This window comes from Chelon labrosus (assembly GCF_963514085.1).
Source record: "Chelon labrosus genome assembly, chromosome: 7".
In the NCBI taxonomy this organism is placed as follows: Eukaryota; Metazoa; Chordata; class Actinopteri; order Mugiliformes; family Mugilidae; genus Chelon; species Chelon labrosus.
In genome coordinates, this window is record NC_140343.1 from 28,089,020 (window position 1) to 28,109,951 (window position 20,932).

General features: G+C 41.0%; 2 protein-coding genes across 2 annotated transcripts in view; one reads left to right on the top strand and one right to left on the bottom strand.

Moving 5' to 3' along the window:
- Window positions 1-1,267: 1,267 nt before the first annotated feature.
- On the top strand, window positions 1,268-5,133 carry guk1b (guanylate kinase 1b; the record flags this gene model as incomplete). The annotated part of the gene is made up of 8 exons (XM_084548714.1): window positions 1,268-1,379; window positions 1,543-1,584; window positions 1,940-2,050; window positions 3,230-3,326; window positions 3,961-4,099; window positions 4,385-4,469; window positions 4,550-4,635; window positions 4,727-5,133. 8 exons carry the CDS (start codon window positions 1,268-1,270, stop codon window positions 4,757-4,759), a joined length of 705 nt encoding a protein of 234 aa, XP_084404840.1. The 3' UTR covers window positions 4,760-5,133.
- A 294-nt stretch (window positions 5,134-5,427) lies between these two features.
- Window positions 5,428-20,932, bottom strand: part of obscna (obscurin, cytoskeletal calmodulin and titin-interacting RhoGEF a) — a gene marked incomplete at its 5' end in the record, with an annotated part of 36,991 nt that continues 21,486 nt past the window's right edge. Inside the window, 36 exons of the mRNA XM_084547804.1 lie at window positions 5,428-6,076; window positions 6,229-6,378; window positions 6,555-6,651; window positions 6,895-6,909; window positions 7,032-7,255; window positions 7,523-7,762; window positions 8,133-8,238; window positions 8,418-8,585; window positions 9,004-9,126; window positions 9,229-9,357; window positions 9,634-11,365; window positions 11,460-11,537; window positions 11,647-11,692; window positions 11,978-12,130; window positions 12,236-12,262; window positions 12,426-12,598; window positions 12,694-12,771; window positions 12,856-12,916; window positions 13,023-13,223; window positions 13,306-13,393; window positions 13,586-13,754; window positions 14,040-14,152; window positions 14,241-14,371; window positions 14,616-14,724; window positions 16,521-16,626; window positions 16,747-16,876; window positions 16,974-17,076; window positions 17,321-17,488; window positions 18,497-18,610; window positions 18,852-19,029; window positions 19,115-19,273; window positions 19,367-19,531; window positions 19,773-19,874; window positions 19,962-20,121; window positions 20,238-20,411; window positions 20,717-20,799. Coding sequence (XP_084403930.1) covers window positions 5,896-6,076; window positions 6,229-6,378; window positions 6,555-6,651; window positions 6,895-6,909; window positions 7,032-7,255; window positions 7,523-7,762; window positions 8,133-8,238; window positions 8,418-8,585; window positions 9,004-9,126; window positions 9,229-9,357; window positions 9,634-11,365; window positions 11,460-11,537; window positions 11,647-11,692; window positions 11,978-12,130; window positions 12,236-12,262; window positions 12,426-12,598; window positions 12,694-12,771; window positions 12,856-12,916; window positions 13,023-13,223; window positions 13,306-13,393; window positions 13,586-13,754; window positions 14,040-14,152; window positions 14,241-14,371; window positions 14,616-14,724; window positions 16,521-16,626; window positions 16,747-16,876; window positions 16,974-17,076; window positions 17,321-17,488; window positions 18,497-18,610; window positions 18,852-19,029; window positions 19,115-19,273; window positions 19,367-19,531; window positions 19,773-19,874; window positions 19,962-20,121; window positions 20,238-20,411; window positions 20,717-20,799 — 6,234 coding nt within the window. The 3' untranslated portion in view covers window positions 5,428-5,895. The remainder of the gene's footprint in view (window positions 6,077-6,228; window positions 6,379-6,554; window positions 6,652-6,894; window positions 6,910-7,031; window positions 7,256-7,522; window positions 7,763-8,132; window positions 8,239-8,417; window positions 8,586-9,003; window positions 9,127-9,228; window positions 9,358-9,633; window positions 11,366-11,459; window positions 11,538-11,646; window positions 11,693-11,977; window positions 12,131-12,235; window positions 12,263-12,425; window positions 12,599-12,693; window positions 12,772-12,855; window positions 12,917-13,022; window positions 13,224-13,305; window positions 13,394-13,585; window positions 13,755-14,039; window positions 14,153-14,240; window positions 14,372-14,615; window positions 14,725-16,520; window positions 16,627-16,746; window positions 16,877-16,973; window positions 17,077-17,320; window positions 17,489-18,496; window positions 18,611-18,851; window positions 19,030-19,114; window positions 19,274-19,366; window positions 19,532-19,772; window positions 19,875-19,961; window positions 20,122-20,237; window positions 20,412-20,716; window positions 20,800-20,932) is intronic.

Genomic DNA, 20,932 nt, shown 5'->3' on the forward strand with positions numbered 1-20,932 from the left:
TCTGTTACTGCACGTCTCTGCAACACATACAGGATACAGGCGCTGTGAGTAAAGGTAAGACGCAGTTGTTTTCTTTACTCAACTATCTCAACAAACTAAAAATAGAAGAAAACATTAGTGATGCACCACACTCTGATAATGAAGCTGCACATACATCAGGAAGCAACTTTTATTGTACAATATCTGTTTGCTCTTCAATTACTTTAATGGCGTTCACCAGAAAAGACAGAAAGAACAGATTTCTATGATTACTTGTGTGAAAAAGTTTGGCAATCTTAAGACAAGAGGCCAGTAACTTAAATGGGATCTAAGTGGTAGCTAGTAAAAGATAAAGTAAAGCTAAAGTGGAGCTAATATATCATTTGCATCAAATCAAAGTATCAAAAGTAAAAGTATTAGCTGTCTTAAATGGACTCATACATTACGTGAGCGAATTATTATTATTATTATTATTATTATTAATACATTTGCTGTTGATCAATGGGAACAATATATACTGTATTTTCACATACTGAACTATCTCGTAACTCCAGCCAACAAATACATCTAGTGGAGTATATCAGAAATCAGAGGTGGAGAAGCAGAGTAATGGTAACTAGACCCCTAAATTATTTGTGTTTATGATCCTAAACAAATCGATTCATCAGTGTTCCTGTAACATTAACCTCTGTTTGGCGCAGCGGGTAAATGGGTCACCTGTCCTGCATCCTGTATGCTGCCTGGTCCAGATCCAATTAATCCTTCTGACTGACCCGTCATGACTTCATTAACAGGCATTCTTAACGTTAACCTCAGGGCCTCTGGCTGTCTAACGAGTCAACAATTAGGACGGGAACGTATTTTAATAGCTTAATTAAGCAATGAGGACCTAGAGAATTCTTGCTGTTAATGAATTATTAGCGGAGATTAAAAGTGTAATAAAACAAGGGCAGGGGCCTGCTTTTAACCCTCTCTGTGTGCTGGGATGTTTCCCTCCTTCTGAGTAGTGGTTGAAAGAAGCTTGGATCAAAGGCTTAGCATTACTGCACCTGCACAAGCTAATTGGATAGTTGGTGAGCTTCATCAGCACTGCTGTGGCAAATCAAAGGAACAAAGAGAAATGTAAGATATGCAATAGAAACCACCGTGTCTTATTCAACAAGTGTCTGGCACACCTCTAAACCCGGATTTCCTCTGACACAAACCATCTAATCGGTTTCTGGCAGCATCCTGAGTTCTCTCTGTCCCTGTCTTCTCCGGTCTGTGTCCGTGCGTCTGCCTCAGAACAATGTCAGGACCGAGGCCTGTGGTGCTGAGCGGTCCCTCCGGAGCGGGGAAGAGCACTCTGATGAAGAGGCTGATGAAGGAACACGAGGGCATCTTTGGATTCAGCGTGTCACGTACGTTTGTGTGCCGACTGATGATCAGCTTCCCCTACAGTATCCCGTCTGGGAAGGATGTAGGACACAGTGTCTAATTCTGAGAGCTGAGGCTCCTGCAGGATCTTAGCATTCATTTCTTTATTCCTGTCCGGTTTTTAATGATGAATTCTTTTCCTCACAGACACAACGAGAAACCCTCGACCAGGAGAGGAAGATGGCAAAGGTACAGTGGTTGTGGCAAAATACTGACACTGTTGGCACACTTTTTAGCTTCTACTCCAGTGGGCGGTCGGTGTTAGGTTGATGACAGCACCTCCACATTGTACTACAACTACCGTGCTCTGTGATTCATGGAGCAGCTCTGGATTTGGATTTGAACCTGCAGAACTGTGCTAAAAGTGCATTTTATAAAATAAGACATTTGACAAAGTACAACTTTCCCAGCCTCCGCTTCGTGCCCCGTCCACAACACTTCTTACTCCCAAGTGAACTGCACAAATGGTTTTTGTCACCCTGTATAGCTCCCTTTATACAACAAGGGATAAACATCTTTCTGTGCCTTTTTGTTTTCTCCATAGGGCTGAACAAGCTCCCCATGCTTCTGGGGGCTACTTTACTGCCCGTAGCAGACGTCTTATCCTCTGAAGACTTAGAATGTTGTCCAAATGAATCAGAGACCACACATAAAGGTGATCTCACTGTGATGTTTGATCACAGATTTTACGGTAGAGGGATGGGGGTTACTTTCATCATCCTGGCACGCTGTCACTGGATTCATAAAAAGGAGTCATGTGACAAACAAAAAAGAAAAAAAAAAAAATAGAAGAAAAAAATAACTAGCTCAGAGATTGGGATCAGACAGTCGACACTTTGGAGTAAAAAGCTTTTGAAAATAGCCCCCTGTGATGCCTGGGTTGTGATTCCTGTTGTGATTCCATCCAAAGACAAAGAAACAATCCTCTCATTTCCCATTGTGGCTAATAGACCATTGACGATTTGCATTCGACCATTAGCAACACAGAGTGACTCAACAAGTGCACATCCTTTGTATTTACAGGATTCATGTGACCTTTTCAAACAAACTTGTTTAACTTAATTCTTTAGTTGAGACCTATATGTTTTTTTACTGCCAATACTGGATGCTGAATATATTTTCATTCAATCAAAACACCTTTTTTTTAACAAAATAAATATGCTCACTATGTGGCATAATGATGATCTGAGTCTGCATAGAAACATTTCATCCACTGCAGGTGTGCTGAGTGCTGTTTAAAGTCTATCCTGCCCTTGTTTCAGGCTCATTATCTGTGTGTGTACAGTACGGTCACTTTCTCTCCAGTGTTTCCAACTCCTTCATGTTGTCGGGCTAATGATTGTATGCTGTCACAGTGGCCATTAGTGGTAGTGGTAGTAACGTGTGTGCTTCTGAAACTCTGTTGGTGTTTTAGATCCCCAGAGGTTTTGATGTTTGGAAGATTTAGGCCTATGGATCTGGTATGGACAGCATAATGTGTTCTGCAACTGCTGTACTAATGGCTTCTATTAAAAAGAATAACATGTCACACAGAAAACCATTTCTAATCTGCGCATGCGCTTTCCATACTGAATGTGTTCTTGCCTGTTCAATTCATAATTCAAACACATGCTTCTATGAAAAAATGAGTTGTGCACATCAGAGCTTTTGTGCATGGGCTTTCATTAACTTGGCTGTGATCACTGTGATGTTCAGTGTTTACTACTTTAAAGTTGGGGTCATCTTTCACTAAACTGTAGTGTCCTGTGCATTACCTCATTACCTTTTCAGTTTTTTTACAGTGCACAAACTTTCCTGGCAGCACGAGATTCATTATAAATGTTGCATTTTACAGACTACCACTTCACGACAAGAGAGGCCATGCAGGAGGGCATTGACAATGGAGAGTTCATTGAGAATGCTGAGTTTTCTGGCAACATGTATGGAACAAGGTAAACATAAATCATTTTCTTCAATCTTTCTTAAATCTATTTATTGGTCTACATAGTCACTCTGAGTCTGGTTCTGTTGGAGGTTTCTTCCTACTAAAAGGGCATTTTTCTTACTTGTGCTTGCTCAAGGGGGAACTGATGCATTTCTCTATATATTACTGTAAAATATTAAGATTGTGATATAACAAATTACCACAGTACCCTGAGTATGCAACTGGCAATACCATAAAAAGATTGATTTCAAAGAGCTAAACACTATTTCAGAGAATGAAAATACAATAAATCATTAAATGTCAGTAAACTTCATTCAATAGAGAGTAAGACAGGTGTCTTATATAAAACGTCTTTGGGCTTAGTAACAAGGATCAAGAGGATATGTAATAGTCTGGTGACAGATGGAGCTTTAACTCCCATTAGGTCAAAGAGAGCAACGCTCCGGCTCAGTACCTCGCGTGTCACCTTTAATCTCTTCCTCTTATTCTGAAGATAACACTCACTCGTCGAGCCCGAGCAGCTTGGATCAATGCAGAGATCCTCTTATTTTTTCTCACTACAAGCAAGAAGCAGAATAATACATGATTACACCGTCAATCATCTATGTTAATATGTATGCCCTTATTTTTTTTTTTTTTAGTAAGGCTGCCATAGAAGATGTGCAAGCCAAGAACCTTATCTGCATCCTTGATGTGGACATCCAGGGTGTGAGAAGGATTAAAGAGACTGATCTGAACCCCATCTACATCTCCATCCAGCCTCCATCCATGGAGATCCTGGTAAATGTTCAACTTACTGTATTCCATTAGAGTAACGCACTGCACTGTTTCTGTTTCTGTATTTTTCAGATTCATTCTTAATAATAAACTCTGTCCTTGTGGAGATTAGCCACTTTGAGAGTGATAAATATGTAAATATATGATAATATTTATTATTTCTTATGACTTTTGTTTGATCTATCATTTGACTGCTGTATTAAATAGCAGGAGGCCCAATTTGTATTTGTAACAGCTAAAAAATTTTTTGGAGCCGCCGCCAATGTCTTGTTTTGTTGGCGTTCTCAGGAGAAACGTCTGAGGGACAGGCAGACTGAATCAGAGGAAAGTTTACAGAAGCGTCTGGAGGCAGCACGCATTGATATGGAGCTCAGTAAGTTCCTCAGTAATGCTGCTGGAATGTGATGCTGAAGTAAAGTCAATCACTGCAGCTAATTCAGTTATGATTTCCAGGTAAAGAGCCCGGAGTGTTCGATATGGTTATCATCAACGATGACTTAGAGAAGGCCTATCAGGAGCTGAAAGATATCCTCAATGAAGTAAGTACAAATATAAACAGGTCTTGACTCTTATTTGTTTTACAGACAAACACTTTGGACTGTTTTGTATCTCATCTTTCTGTCTCAACAGGAAATTCAGAAAGTTCAGGAGGCCAAATCATAATTTCTGCTGCTGGATGGAAGACACTTGTGACCTGAATAACTCCAACTTCACTGATGAAGAACATCTCTCCTCTCGTCTTATTATAGTCAGAGGTTTGATGCACAGATGGACAGGATGTTGTTCTTGATTAATTAGGGTTGTTGTGTTAGATTTAGCTAAATCAGTGACTAATTTGTAAATGTTATGATTGTGAACCATAGATTTCTGTTGGTTGACTCAGCGAGCATGGAACAAGTAAACAACAGACCAACAACTGCCAAATTCAGTGATCATTTTGGTCTTAATGCATCCAGGTTTGGTACAGACCTGACTTGACATCCAGTGTGGAGTACACATTAGTACCACCAGCCAGTACCTGGTACACACAGCACAAAGTATATTCAACAGTCCCACTGTTCTTCGACTGTTTTGTTGGATTGATGAAGTAGAAATGAATTCACTCACAGTTTTGTGTATTATAAAACAAAAACTAATCTGACTTACATTCAGGACACTGCATATGATTCACATCAAATAAAAGTGCACAAAATGTTCGACTCTAAAACATTTGTGTGTTATATGTCATATGTATTTGTGTTTGTGCACAAATAACACCGAATAAAAGATGACAATGACTCAACACTTTGTGTCATTTAATAAATATTTAATTCACTAACTCATTCAGGTGGTGGAGTATTACCAAGAATATAATTAAACTAATATATTTTAATTTAGGCATCCAATAAAGCTTCATCTGTTTCCTATGTATATATTACGCAGTCTTGATGCAGTTTATGTAAATAAAATCTGCTTTCTGTAGGGGCAGAGAAAAAAACATGTTTAATGTAAAGCCAAGCATGCATTTGTCTGACATGAGCAGATGAGATGAACAGTTCAATCAAAACTTTACAAGTCATGCACCAGTGTGCACTTGTAGATGTATCCCTGATATGTTTCCAAATAAACTAAAGCCCAAAAATAGAGCACACATACATACAAATGATGATATATTATTACACTTTCACACTCATTAAGACGCATCCCAACAATTTTGTCAGAAAAGAGTCAAATAGAAACACACAAAATGAAATGTAAGGCTGCATGTTTTTTTGTTTGTTTTTTTTTGGTAAAAAGATCGTATTTCTGTTATTACTGCCTTACTGGAAGAAGGGAAACTGGAGCTTGGTGCGCACCTGATCTCGTTTCTCCTCTTTCTGCGTGAGATAAACTTTAAGTTTGTCAGTAGAGAAACACACTTTGGAGTGTCTGGCCTTGTGTGGGGTGCGATGGGCTCGCAGCCACGGGTTCTGGAGACACTCAGCTGCACTGGGTCTCCCCCTGCAGAGTTTGAATCCCATTAGAGTAATATTTAATAAGCATTTATTCTCCTATTTTACTAGATACACTTCTCACAGAAAGAATCATTGCACAAGAGGCTTGAAATATGGATGTTTGACATGTTTAGTTACACTTTTGGAAAAGACTCTCACCAGGATTTGTTATTCAGGCAGCTCTTCATGAAGTTTAAGGCTCCCTCTGATAGACCAGGGTAACACTGTCCAAACTGGATTTTCCCTTTCTTGATGTTTCTGTCTTGTTCCCAGCTAAGCTCTGCATGAAACGGGCTGTCGGCACTCAGCCTAGTAATGGAAGGAAGAAAAAAATGCTAAAGAAAAATCCAAATAGCGTGTAATAACTCACATAATTATGTAAATGTAAATGTAAATATTGTCTATGGTAAACTGTAAATGATCTTGTATTTTGCTCAAGCAATGACAGCAAACATGTAATACTAAAATAGTGGATTGATGCTTACATGATGAAAGACAAAACTCCAATAGCCCAAATGTCAGTCTCAGGTCCAACACCCTGCCCCTCCAGGATTTCCGGAGCTTTAGGAAGGACAATATAAACTGACAAAACAGACAGACACAGGACAATTTTTGTAAGGAGTTCCTACAAGCACTGTTATTTTCACTCACATGCTTAATTTTCTATATTAGAAAAATGTCTCAGATCCGAAATGGATGGGAAAAAATGATAAGAAAATGGACTTGGGTATGTTAGGCTATGGTAGCTAGGTTCAGCTGAGGTGGGTGAAGTTAGGCTGAGTTATTTCCATCCATCAGTCCGTCCTCTCTTTTAAGGATGTGTACCTTTACTGCGGCAGTCTGTTGGAAGGCCACGACAGTGAAAGGTTTAGTACATTAAACTAATCTACAAGGTGCGCACACATCAGAATCCTGCGTACTCCAGTTTTTTCTTCTGAAATGAAATAAGAAACGCACATTACCTTTGCTGTCTGAGAGGCCCTGGATGTGCTCGATGTTGAGAGGCTGTCCAGGTGTGAAAGACTGAGCCGAGCCAAAGTCAACGATCTTCAAGTGGTTACAATCGTCCACCAGCATGTTGTCAGACTTCAGGTCCAGGTGGATGATGCGGCGGCTGTGCAGATGGTCGACTGCACTCAGAATCTGTACTAGCAGCTCTGCAACATGACTCTCGGCATACAGATCTCTGAGGAGATACAAACACAGACATATTTGTAAAACTTAACAGCATATATATATATATATACATTTTTATATGCCATTCAACATGACATACAGTAGATAATGTGCCAGATGATTATGTCTTGATGAATTAGATTAATATTAGTTGAATATACATCTGCTCTTAGGCAACACCAGCAAAGCAAAACAAGATTTTCTCACTACACTAAAGGACTTGGGCTCACCAAAATTATTACAATTTACGCTCCTAATTTCATAATTGTCCATTTACCTCGCAGCTAGACTGTAGAGCAGCTCCTTGCCAGGACAGAGCTCTTCCACTAACACCAGGTAGCAGGGGGTGATGAAAGCGGCATGCAGCTGAACCAGGTGGGGGTGATGTAGCCTCTTCAGCAGCTGATACTCCCGCAGCACCAGCTGTCTCTGCTCTGCCTGGTAAGGGGTGATCTTGGCAGTAAACACTTGGCTGGTCTCAACATCCCTACACAAGTTTACTACGCTGAAACGACCCCTGAGAGACATGAACACAGAGAATGAGAGAAAGGTGGAGCCTGAGTGGGGCAGGAAAAACACAAGACGTGATACTGGATGATACTGGGCCTGGTCCTTGTTCCGTAAGACCCTGAATTAACAGGTGAAGAAATGGATGGATGACTGGCTACGTGCAAATGAGGTGGTTTTGAGCAGTCAGGAAACACGTAAATTGTTTTACCTAAAGGGAGTAGATGAAAATATTTATAAAGAACACAAAACATTGAGTTTAATTCAGAAACATGAGTATGTGTTCATCTAAAAATAACTGAATCCCAAAGGAATAAAAATATGTTATGCTCTTGTTTTGTAAAGAATCAACGAACTGCAGCTTGTCATAAAAATCCCACCTGTTGATCTCAGAAAGGAAACTGAAGCTCTTGTTCACTGTTTGTTGTTCTGATCCAGTGATCTTTGACCCCAGTGACTGAGTCTGAATGAGAGGGATGTGAATCTCTGCAAAACAAAATGAATGCAGGTGGAATTGTTGATACTTTGCATGTAGTAGCTGCTTGTATAATGATTCAGTTAAAAGGCTGATCTGGAATAAAAGCTGCAGTGTTGCAGTGTGAAGAAATAAATAAAGACATGGTCACACATGTGCAACTGCAAACATGCAGCCACGCTTTTCTTGCCTTCAGGATGAGTGGCCATAACAACAGGAGCTGAAGCTTCACTGAAAGGTCCTGCTCCGGTCTTTGTGATGCAGCCCACCCTGAACACGTAGGACGCTCCTCGGGGTAAGTCCTTCACTACATAGCAGCTCTCCGTCACCTCCTCTGACAGCACTGTCCACTCCCCACCTGTAAAGACACATGAGATACACTTCATGTATATTTTAATGCTCTTACAGAACAGCCAAACAATACTGATGTTATACTATAGAAAATAAAATTACTGATGTTTCTATATATTTGTTTGTAAATGCCAGATACAAGATATTTCAGTGTATGTCCTTGCCCTTCTCCCTCATTGTCATTCTTCATATCTTAATAACCGGTCTCCTACTGCTTCCTCAGCCATTGTTGGTTCATAAGTACAGCGTTCCTCTGTTCATAAACTATCATTCATTTGGACAGTATACAACACCAGTACCACAAACTAATGAAAATATGTGAGCTATTGCTTGGTGCGAGTTAATTTTTAAATCAAGTTAACCATACTAACTTCAAAAAATCGAATGAAAAAGTCTGTGCTGTCATGTCGTTTCCGTGAACCCACCCTCTGTGCAGTACTGCACACAGTAAGTGACAGCATCACTGGACTGAAGCGGCTTCCACACAAGCAGGACTCCACCTCCATCCAGCTGTAGAACCTCAGGCTTGCTGGGACGGACTGGCAGATCTGGATAGTGAGAATTCACAGAGGCACTATTGTAGCATAAACGCCATAAGAAACTATACATATTCTGCAAAAGCAATCAAAAGAAAGCAGCATTTTGTCCACCTTTCCTCTTCTTGAAAGCAGGGATTTTGAAAGATGGCAAGAGTTTTGAGGTTCTTTTTTTGGGACTTTCAAGGCCACTGCTAAGCTGCCTTTCAGGTGGGATTGGGGCTGATCCTTTCACTATTGGCCCTGTTATAAAGAAAAAGGAACACCAAATGCAACAAATCTGAGAATGAAAAACACGACAATTATAATATTCATTTATAATAACTCAATGCAGAGCATATACTGATTACTGCACAGTACTTAATATTAAAATATGAGACTGGTGAGGTATGAGGAAACTAAAAAAATAATGTTTTGATCCAACTACATATTTTATCATTTTATCACTATGGATTCTTAACATAGTTCCCTTAACTATTGTCCTTAAGACAAGGTTAAAAATGAATTGGAATAACTCACCTCCTTTACTCACATCCTCCTTACTGGAAGACCTGGAAAACAGTTTGGTCAGACTGGAGGCCGAAGCTCTCATTTTCTTCCTCAGTGACATGGTAGGTGTATCCGGCTTCATGATCTCTCCTAGTGTGGGTCCTAACTCTGTGTTCTCCAGCTGGGAGTAGGAATGGCCAGTCCACGACTGTCTGCGGAAAATATTCAGCAGTCCCAGCTTGGGCGACCTTCCTGTAGGTAGCCGGGCTTCGAGAGCTGGAGCGGATGCATGCCTCTGGAGGCCACAACCCTCTTTCTTGTCTCTGGCTCTAGGAGGCCTCTCTGGAGCCTGTAGAGAAGAGACACTGGGACTGGGGCTCGGCATTAATGGAGTCCCTAGCTGACCCCTGCTGTTTGTAGATAAGTTGGGATTTGAACGTGTGCGATTACGTGGGGGGGGCTGGGGAAATGAGCTTCTGGGTTGTACGTCTTGGAATTGACAAGGAGAAGTTGAAATCAGAGGCTCACCCTGATCATCATATCCTTCACCCTCTCTTGGTCTGTATCTTCCTGTGAGGTGACCACGACTCAGTTCCTCACAGGAACCAAGTCTGCTTGAAGATTCAGAGCTGCCATGCTCTAAAATTAATGACTCAGCCAGAGACCCTTGGGAACCGGTAAAGGCATCTCCTTCTCTCAGTCTGGAGCTCATTCTGTCTCCAGCAAGGAGTGTGGAGGGAACAGATGATCCACTAAATGTGTGAGCCCCTGGTACAGGAGCGACAGAGCCTCTTCTTCGTGTGGTTTGCTGAGAGCTCGGCATGGCCAGTATGTTTCTCTCTGCCACTTCATCATCTGTGAAATCTTCCTTCAGACTCTGAGAGCCTTCTTCTTCACCTGGCTTAGCTCGGGTGGGTGAGGTGGGAGAGCGACGTGAATATGTATCAAGAGACCTACTCCTTCTGTGAGGAGGTGCGTTGACGTGGGCAAGGCCCACTCCACTGTCAAACGAGCAGGACTTCTGCATGATGGGTTGGACGGATCCCCGTCGCTGCATACGGTTGCTCTCTGGTTCATCCTCCACGTATTCAATAAGAGGCTCATTGAGCCGTCCTGAGAAGCTCCTCCTGAGTGGCTTGCGGCCTCTCTCCTGTTTTTTGGCCTGGAATTTGTCTCGTAATGTCATGTGTCTGGCAGACAATGGTGACAGCTGATGAGAGGTGCTATAGAAAGTGCTTCGGATGAGGCTCCCCCGAGGGATTCGACCTCCATCACTCCCTGAACCCTCATCCCCATCAGAAAGGTAGAGGGATGGACTGCTGTCCTTGCTGATGCGACGTTCCCTCAGAGGTGTTTGTTGACACGACACTTCTGATGAAGTTACTGACTGCCTGCTCATACTCCGCTCTAATACACTCCTCCTTCCTACAATCTCTCCATCCTCTTCCTCCCCTAATGTCACTTCCTCTTCCTCCTCGCCAACTAGGTGGAGTTTGGCAAAAGGATCTGGTATCTGTGCTCTCTCCATTAAAGGATCATAGTCTTCCTCTGTTTCCTCCTCCTCCTCGGTCTGGCTGCAGTGTTGGAAGAAATCCCACGAGTCGGCCTCATCATACTCAGACGAGGAGCCACTGCTCACAGAGGTGCTGCTGTGTTCCTGGGGCTCACGAGGCACTGTCACTGCAGTCTCTCTGAGAGGAGCATCCAGCAGCTCAGGAATGGGCCTTAAGGTGAGCACTGAACCTATGCTTGTCAGAGAACGCTGAAGAGATTGATGGGGAAACATTTCAACATTACAAAAAAACTTACTTTCATTTGGGGAATGGGTAACGAATACAGCACAAAAGATAACTCACCTGCCACTTTCTTTTTGAGATGAAGACTTTCAAACTCTTGGTGTTGATTTCTTCAGTATCTTCCCCGGCATGTTCATCCTGACCACAGTCATAAGGATTTTAGTTTCAAGTCAACTTGTCTTCCACTGTTGTTTAAAACAACAATATTTGAATGAAAAAAAAATGATTGTCCTTTATTTCATCTTACCTGGAACCATTCATGGCTCAAGCACTCAAAGGCAGAGGGTCGCTTCCTAGGAATAGGACAATTTAAATTAAAAACAAAGTTACTTGGAGTGGTTTATCTGAAATCAGGTGAGTACTTGTACATCGGTTACAATAATAGATCACTGGAGGTCAACAGAAAAGTTTTGTTATTCTGTAAGAACTTTTAAGGGTGTGCTAGTGCAACCTAGAGAATATAGCTTTATGGCAGCTTTCAGACTTTGTACTTCATTGATTGTTATGACTGAGTGAATTAAAGATTTAAACATTAAGAGTCAGTTACTATGTAAGCCAGAATAAAACTGATTTCATACTCTGGATCTGGCTGGAGAACCATGTGGAGAAAGTTCTTGGCTTCATGACTTCTGTGCATAACATCAGGGGCATCCCAGTTCAGGGTCCCCTCCCCGACTCTCAATAAGGTTGCACGGTCAGTCTCACCCACAAAAGGGCATCGGCACATCAGACTGTCAAGTTTAAGGTAAAGCATAAAGAAAAACAAACAGGCAATTGAAACGTGTGTATAGATTTTTGATATATTGAAATTATTGTCAAAGGGCAGTGATACATACCACAGATAGGCTATAACACCCACAGCCCTGACAGACAGAATAAGAGATATGGATTAAATGTTATCTCTGTACTTTCCAACTGCACATGGAATTTTTTGCTTTTATTGGAAACTGGCAAAAATAGACTTAAGGCATTTGCACGTATTATCAGACACAAGTTTCATTTAGCCAGGTTAGCAGATTAACTCACCAAATATCAGTGGCCACAGTGACTGGTTCTTGGTGAACAATTTCTGGTGCAACAAACTCAGGAGTGCCAAACATGCTGTACTGGTGTCTGGAAGTGTCTATTTCCTGGCAGAAGCCAAAGTCGCAGATCTTGATCTCATCTCTTGGCGGATAGACCATTAGGATATTATCAGGCTAAAGAGAGTACAGAAGCAGTAATGCAGTTTAAAATCACATGAAAATTGATGCTCAAGTCAAAAATACAATATTGACAGGACTGGAAATCTCACTTTGATGTCCAGATGCAATATGTTCATGCTGTGAATATGACCAACTCCTTGAAGAATTTGTTGGATATAAGCCTGAACCTGAAATAAAGAACAGCACATTTGTTGAGAATCCTACATAATTTTTGCAAGACTACTAATTAAATAGATACAAATGTGAGCTACCTCTTTTTCTGAGACCAGTCCTCTGAGTAATAAATGATCCATCAGTCCATGAGAACAGCAGCTAGAAACAGTGTTAAAGACTCCACAGGTAAGTGTGTGTGTATGTGATCAAACAAACAGTGAGGATAAACTGGTCATTCTCCTGTAACGTATCAAAGACAGGATACATTTCTGTGATTAGCACCAGTGTGCGTCTGGTGCAAAAGAAGTCCAGCAGACAGGCCACTCTGGGGTGAGCCAGACGGGATAGCAAGTCCCTCTCCTGGAAGGCCCTGGTCCGAGTGCTGTTCCGCAGAGGCAGAAACTTAGCAGCAAATACTTCACCAGTCCGTCTGTGGAGTACACGCTTCACTACCCCAAATGTTCCTCTGAAACACAGAGAGATGATTTCAGTCATATGAAATTTCAGCAGAGGTGATGGGACTACATCCATATGAAGTGTAGTTTCACCTTCCAATTTCCTCATGAACATCATAGACAGAGAATAACTTCCTTCTCTTCCCCAGTTCCACCTCTCTCTCCTGAGACTCCAGTGGACCTGAAGACAAACCAGAGCTTGTAACTAAGGCAAGTACAGGAAACCACACGTACATCAATCACAATATAGTGATATGTATTAGATTCCTTACAAGAATGGAATTTTGAGACATACCTAATACTCAATATGGCTTTATACCTAAACCATATTGAGCTCTAGCCTTGATGCAGAGCAGCATTGCTGTTGGCTCACCTTCCTCCACTGTAAGCTGAGCCTGGCATGAAGCATGACCAGAGTCATTGTGAGCCAAGCAGGTGTATATACCGCTGTCCTCACCCTCGGGGCACACAATGGTCACTGAGCAGCGGGCTCCATGTTGCCCTATCTTCACGTTCTCACTGGCTCCAAGCTCCTCTCCGTCCTCCAATCACAGAGGTACACAGATGTTTTTACAAGGACAGCTGCCAGAGCCTTAAATATGTATACTTATGTCCAACAGTTTTCTTATAACCTCTTAAATTATGTGATGAAACTATTTCAATCACTTGTGAAACTGACTATGAAGAGTGGAAATATACTGAAAGATCCAATTTCAGATTAATTTATGAATTATCAAAGGAGACAGGAAGACCGAGAACTACTAGTTCTAACTTACTAATTTTCTAGAAAAGAGGGTAAAGAAATCAATAATAAATAATAAGGGTACCTTAAACCACTGTATCTTGGGAGTTGGTCTTCCTGTGATGATGGCGGTAAATGTAGATGGTTGACCAGGCTCTACACACAGGTCCTCAGTGGGTACCTGGATGGAGGGTGGAGCTATACCGGACATTAAGACGCTAAACTTCAAACTTAATTGTAACATGTTAATCATATTCTTATGTTTATGTTCAGTAGGTAAGAATACCATCTGTAATTTCCTGCATTGGCTCTGAGATGTAGATCTCTTCTTCTTCCTCTAGGTAATACATAGGCTGCTGCACTGCCGGAGCCGTTGACATGGATGCATGAACATCTACTTCAGTACTAGACTCAGCACTGGAGTCAAGGACGAGATGAAAGAAACATTGCTATATCACAGTACATACGATCCAGGGAAACAAAACTAAGAATCTAATACATGGATGCTAAGACTGATGCTTTCACTCTTTGATTATGCAGATTTAATTGCACAATTAATCCATTAAAAAGAGACCACACTAATTCTAACCACTTTCATAATTTACCAGATGCTGATTTATTTCAAATGAAGTATAAGTTATACAGACGAGGTACAACTTACTTTTCAGGATGTCCCGGAGGGAAAAGCATGTTGGCAATAGAAGTGGGGCTGAAATCAGTCTGTAACCATTTTTTCACAAATGCAGTGGACCAGCCATCTGAGTCAGCATCTATGAAAACCAAAAGACTAATCAGCCAAAATCGCAGGGTATGAGATTCAAAATAAGTTTGTATTTTAAAATATATTTAAGAAAAATGAAATGTTTCGGAAGTACATTACCTTACAGTCAGGCAGCAGTAATAGTATACTGTATTTCTTACCTTCCAGCTTCAGGGTTCTACCCCACTAACCCATCATATCAACAGGACATGGGCACAAACCCACTCCTACATGGACGTAAAAGGGGACACTTGCCCAGCACATGACCATCTTGTGTGCACAGGAGTGAAGAGTTAGCTGGGCATGCATTGGCAAGAGAAGAAAGGGGAATGTTGAGTGGTTATTTGTTATCATGACAATGATGACTTACATGGAACGATCCATGTGAGGATCCTCCGGCTTTAGGACGAGTAGAAGAAGATGGAAAACATGTAGACTATGAACAATGGACGGGCAAACATGGTGACAAATATCCAGAAACCATGACTGAGACAACTTATTAAGTAAAGCTTCCAGCTTAAACTTACATTTCATCAGCAACATCTAATAATTTCTAATTTTCACGTTACTCTCTCTCATATGTTTCTTTGCTGATCCTCTGTGATGGCACTAGCAGAGCTGGAAAACCATTACATAATATAGAACAGTAACAGGACTTTTTTTTATCGATATGTTTAATTATATATTCTTCTTGTTATATATTACTACTGTCAGTTTATGTTACCTCCATGGTTGTAGTGGTGTTTGCATTATAACAAATGGCCTAGTCTGTTACAATCCATGCTGTCTGTGAAAAGACGTGAAACAATGATGAAAAACACAAAAACATTCTATACAACAATTGTATCAATGTCTTCGTGGGAGAAGATGCTGGGAAGTATAGTATGGTGTCTATGTTGAATGGGAGACGCTAGATTCCACTCATTATGGCAATTCAGAAGTAGTCATAGTAATTGTTATGGTTACGTGTGAGGTTTTGTCACATGGCTGATATGTGACCGTAACAGCTTTTAATTACATGCAGAGTTTAAACTACTAAAGATCTACTGCTAGTTATTAGAACAGATTATGTGAGTGGTAAGTCAGCGCTGGTTAAGTGCTTTATCAGTAAGTTTGGATTGGTTGTGGATTAGATTTTTGTAGCATTTAGGAAAATGGTCATCTACTGAGGCTTGCATTCAGCAGAGATACAGTGTGTACTTAGACGGTACAAATCTGGGATCACAAGCTGACGTTAAGATGAGGCAATCAAGAATATTTAACTCAAAAGACTATATTAGAAATGATATGATGAGAAAATGTGCAGGAGTAATAAGTTAACCTCATGCATGCTACCATAACCATAAATTAACCACAGTTAATTGTTAGGAGACAGCATTTCTCTCTCAGTTTTTCTCTTCTTTTGTGCCATTCAGCTGCAGGCTGCAGTCCATGCCATAACTGCTGGGAATCTAGCAACAACTGGTATGGTAGGTGGAACTACTTATGATGTGAGCGTGTGTGAAATGGAGAAAAAGAGAATGGAAGTAAAATTTACAAGTGGTGCAAACTCGGTAGAATGAATGAATGGTAGTGAAGGGAGAACTGATCCAAATGTATGCACTCCATTATAACGTAAAGAGATGCCACATGATGTGATGCAAAAAGGGTGAAGGGTCTGAAGTGAAACTGGACAATGGCATGTGCTTTATCCCTTCACAAACAGAGCTGTAGTAGTGAAAGTGTGGACCATCCACATGAAAACCCCATCATGGGTTTCCCATCCTGTGTGGTGGATATTTACCTCAGCAGCTCTGACTGTCCTACCTTTAGGAGGTAAGTCCTGGGGTTGGTCTGTCTCGATGTCAGTGGGTGGTACATATGCTGGACATAGACCCGCCTTGCACTTGACACAGCCAAGTTCATTCCACAGCTGAAAACATATATATTTAACAATCAGTATCTAAAAGGAAAATCTCGGATATCAATGCCATTTTGTAGGCGGTAGGAGGAGTACGAGTAGGAGGAGACTTTATAAATATGGGTTTTATACCTCACACTCATACTGCCCAATATCTGCCTCTGTTGCCCCGATGACAGTCAGAGACAAGATTCCACTCCGAGCGTCATTCACTATGGTGTATTTCTGCTGGTCAGTCAGCTCTTTGCCATCTTTCAACCACCTGTCAAACCCAAAAATTCATGGCCTTAGCACACACAATGATCAAAAAAAAATCACATGGCAACTGCTGTGTTTATGTAAGCTTTGTGCTTCCATACCTGATTCGTGGTAAAGGGGTAGTGAGTGTCGTGCAAGAAAACTGGATATCTTCTCCTTCTATCAGACAAGCACTCTCCAGGCGACCCACGAACCTAGGTGGAGCTGGAGAGAAGAAGAAATGAAAAAGTTAGATTAGACACAGATCAATAGTGGCAGTTAAAGTAATACAAATGTGTAGTTTAGTGATAGTAATAGTGCCAGTAGTCATGGTGATAATAAAGAGGAAGTAGCAATATTGGCATGTAATTTAGTACTAGTCGCAATAGTAAATTTAATGGCAACTGAAACAGTTAGCAGTTGTAATGGCTTTGTTATTACGCTGTTTTGAGCTACACCCCAAACTCACCCTGCACCACCACCTTAGCCAGAGTGGCAGCACTGCCCAACGAGCTGGTAGCATAGCACACATACTGTCCAGAGTCCTCTGCAGTGAGACTGTCCAGGATGAGACTACAAGTGCCAGACCGGTCTGCTGTGATGATGTGACGTGGGTCATCCTCCAAAGGAAGACCATCTAAGAGGCAGACATCTGATTGTTTTAACACCAAACCACACAATCCATGCTTGCAAATGTATGTCGAAAGACACATGACGTGGTTGTGGAAAACAGGGTCAACTCATTGGTATGCATCAAGCAGAGAAAAGAGATTGCAGAAACAACAAAAATTGGGTTAAGAACTCTCCAACGCATTACTGAAAACTGGAAGGATAGTGGGGAACCATCGTCTTTGAGGAAGAAATGTGGTCGGAAAAAAATCCTGATTGATCATGATTGACGATTACTTAAACGTTTGGTGAAATCAAATCGATAAAAACAACAGTAGAACTCAGGGCTATGTTTTATAGTGAAAGTAACAATGTGAAGGGAACTCAAGGGATTGGGACTGAACAGCTGTGTAGCCTTAAGAAAACCACTAATCAGTGAGGCTAACCAGACAAAAAGGCTTCAGTTTGCTAGGGAGCATAAAGATTGGACTCTGGAGCAATGGAAGAAGTTCATGTGGTCTGATGAGTCTAGATTTGCCCATCATGCCTAGTGCCTACTGTGGGGGCAGTGCTATGATCTGGGGTTACTGCAGTTGCTCAGGTCTAGGTTCAGCAACATTATGTGCCCAAAGAATGAGGTCAGCTGACTACCTGAATATACTGAATGACCAGGTTATTCCATCAATGGATGTTTTCTTCCCTGATGACATGGGCATATTCCAAGATGACAATACCAGGATTCATGGGGCTCAAATTGTGAAAGAGTGGTTCAGGGAGCATTAGACATATTTTCACACATGGATTGGCCACCACAGAGGCCAGACCTTAAGAAGGCTTTGCACAGTGGTCAGACTCTCCCATCATCAATACAAGATCTTGGTGAAAAATGAATGCAACACTGGATGGAAATAAATCTTGTGACATTTTTGAAACAATGCCACAGCAAATGGATGCTGTAAACAAAGCTAAAGGCGGTCCAATAAAATATTGTACAACATTTTGATTCTGCTGCATATTTTAAGAGGCTATTACAAACCTTTGAGCCAGCTGATAACTGGCTTTGGACATCCCAAGACCTTACAGGTCAGTTTGATTGTCTGTCCTATCTTTGTTGTGCAGTCAGACAACACCGTCTTGATCACTGGAGGGCCTGTTGAGAGAGACAAACACAAATACAGAAATCAAATAGTGAAAATATTCAGAATGTCTATTCAGTGCAACTGTATTGACTCACAATAACGAAAGACATGAAATACGTTATTTTAATCCACATGAAAAAAAGTGAGTACAGAATTCATACTCATACTAAGATTTATCTTTAATACTACGCAGGGATTGTTTCTCTTTCTACCAATGTGGCAAAACTGGAATTGAGATGAAGTGAGACTTACTGTTAGTGAGGTCGCTGGAACGTTGCTGTAGCTCCTTTAGGTCTTTGAGCCATGAGAGTTTAACCAGAGTGGAGTGACCTTGCAGTGTGTACCTCCGCATGGAGCCCCTGTGTTCATGCCACAAACCCCAGGACCTTTCCTCTCCACCCACAGTCTCTTTGATTTCCACATCATTCAGCTGGATGGATTGGAAAAATTTAGAATGAAGAGAAGGACGAGATCCAGAATCGGAAAAAAGAAAACCAGTACAGACAGTAGCTTACCTTCATTTTGTTCTTGAAGGTGTAGGTGTCTTGGTTCATGGTGGTGTCTTTCTTCAGCTTACACAGTACGATACATTCCTTGAAGAGAAAGATTTGTCTCTGATGCCCTCTAGAGGTCGTTTTTATTTCTGGTGTTTCCTCCCACACTGTGAAAGTTCCCTTAAAAGAAAAAAGATATGGATCATACATACTGCATGCCATGTCTTACACAAAAATCTGTAACAACTCCACATGCTAGTTGTCTCTGCTTACCTGTCGCACAGGCTCACCCAGGGCAGTAAGAGGAGCTGGGTAGTTCTCAATGAGGGACACCTGGTGCAGGTTGTCGGACCTCCATGGTAGGCAGGACACCATAGAGAAGGCATCTTCCAACAGATAGCAACTCTGACCACTCTTAGCTTTGTTCTTGATTAACTCCTGCCAAAGAAAGAAATTATTTATATCCCAGACATTCAGGTGACACAGTTTCCATAAGAAACTACAATGTGTGTAAAACAGCATCAGCATCTTACTTGAAATTATTCTACAACAAATTGAGAAACACAACATAAAGAAACAAGTTTAAATGTTGCATTAAATACAAAAGATATATTTCAGGCGTTACCACAAATTTGAAAAAAAAAAAATAAATAATGAAGTTATTAAAGTTTTTGCTCACCTTTAGTAAAGCCTGGTAGGTTTGAATCCTCTCTACTGGTTGCTGGAGGAAAGTGAGGACATCCATCACAGGAGCATCAGATGAACCAGATTCTGCTAACTCCTGAAATGTCATGAGCAATAGAGGAAATAAAGACCAGTAGATCAGTGTAATAATGTTCCTATTCAACACCTTTCTTTTTGTGAATACCTTGAAGAATTGTTGGACAGCCTTGTCAGTGATGCAGGCCTCTGCTTGTACTTGTCCCACCATGTAGTGAAGATACTTCTCAAACTCTTCGGTGTGCTTGATTATACACATTGCCACATCATCATCTGTGGCACACTCTCTCAGACCAGGAAGGAAAGACCTGAAAAAACATAAAGAGATGTTCTCTTAAAAATGGTTTGACAATTATGTTTTCATTATCTGCATGCATACAACAAAGTTCACGTATAGTATATTTCTTGTGTTTGTGTGTATTACCATTCATGAAACAAGACAATGTCCTTGATGTTCCTGAAAATGATCTCTTTCTGGTTGAGGACGTTAATGGGCACATGGTGGCTAGAGTCCAGATAATTTAGCTGGTGGGAGATGAACATCTTCATCTCTTTTACAAACTCCTCTTCTCCATCAATCAGGCCTTGGATCAGCTGACTAAAGACACCAAGTAGACTGGGTGTGATGCAGCACATTTTAACTGTTTGTCATTTGAATATAAATTCTCCTTTCATCACAAAAGCCAAGTTATCAAGAAAGATTTTGAAAGGAATAAGTAAAAACAACCCAACCAAACAATCAAATAGTACAAATAACACCAAACTGTATTCATAATAACTTAACATCTAAACACAGGAATCCAATAACAGTAAATAGAAATTCAAATAATAGTAATGGTTCTTTAAATATAGTATTGCTGCCGCTTATTCAACCAATCGGTCGATAACTGCAGAAAGACAAACCTCAGAGCTCTCCTGTACTCTTCTCCTGTCGACCCAATTCCATCAAGATCTTCTTGAGGTGCTCTCAGTTGTGGAAAGGTCTCCTGTTGAAAATGACAGCCACATCATTTTATTAAAAAAACAACAACATTATTTCATCCTTGATATCTCAATTGACAGCATAACAGGGTAGCATAATCACTAAATGTTTCAGTATATAATCTGTTTACTCAGTAT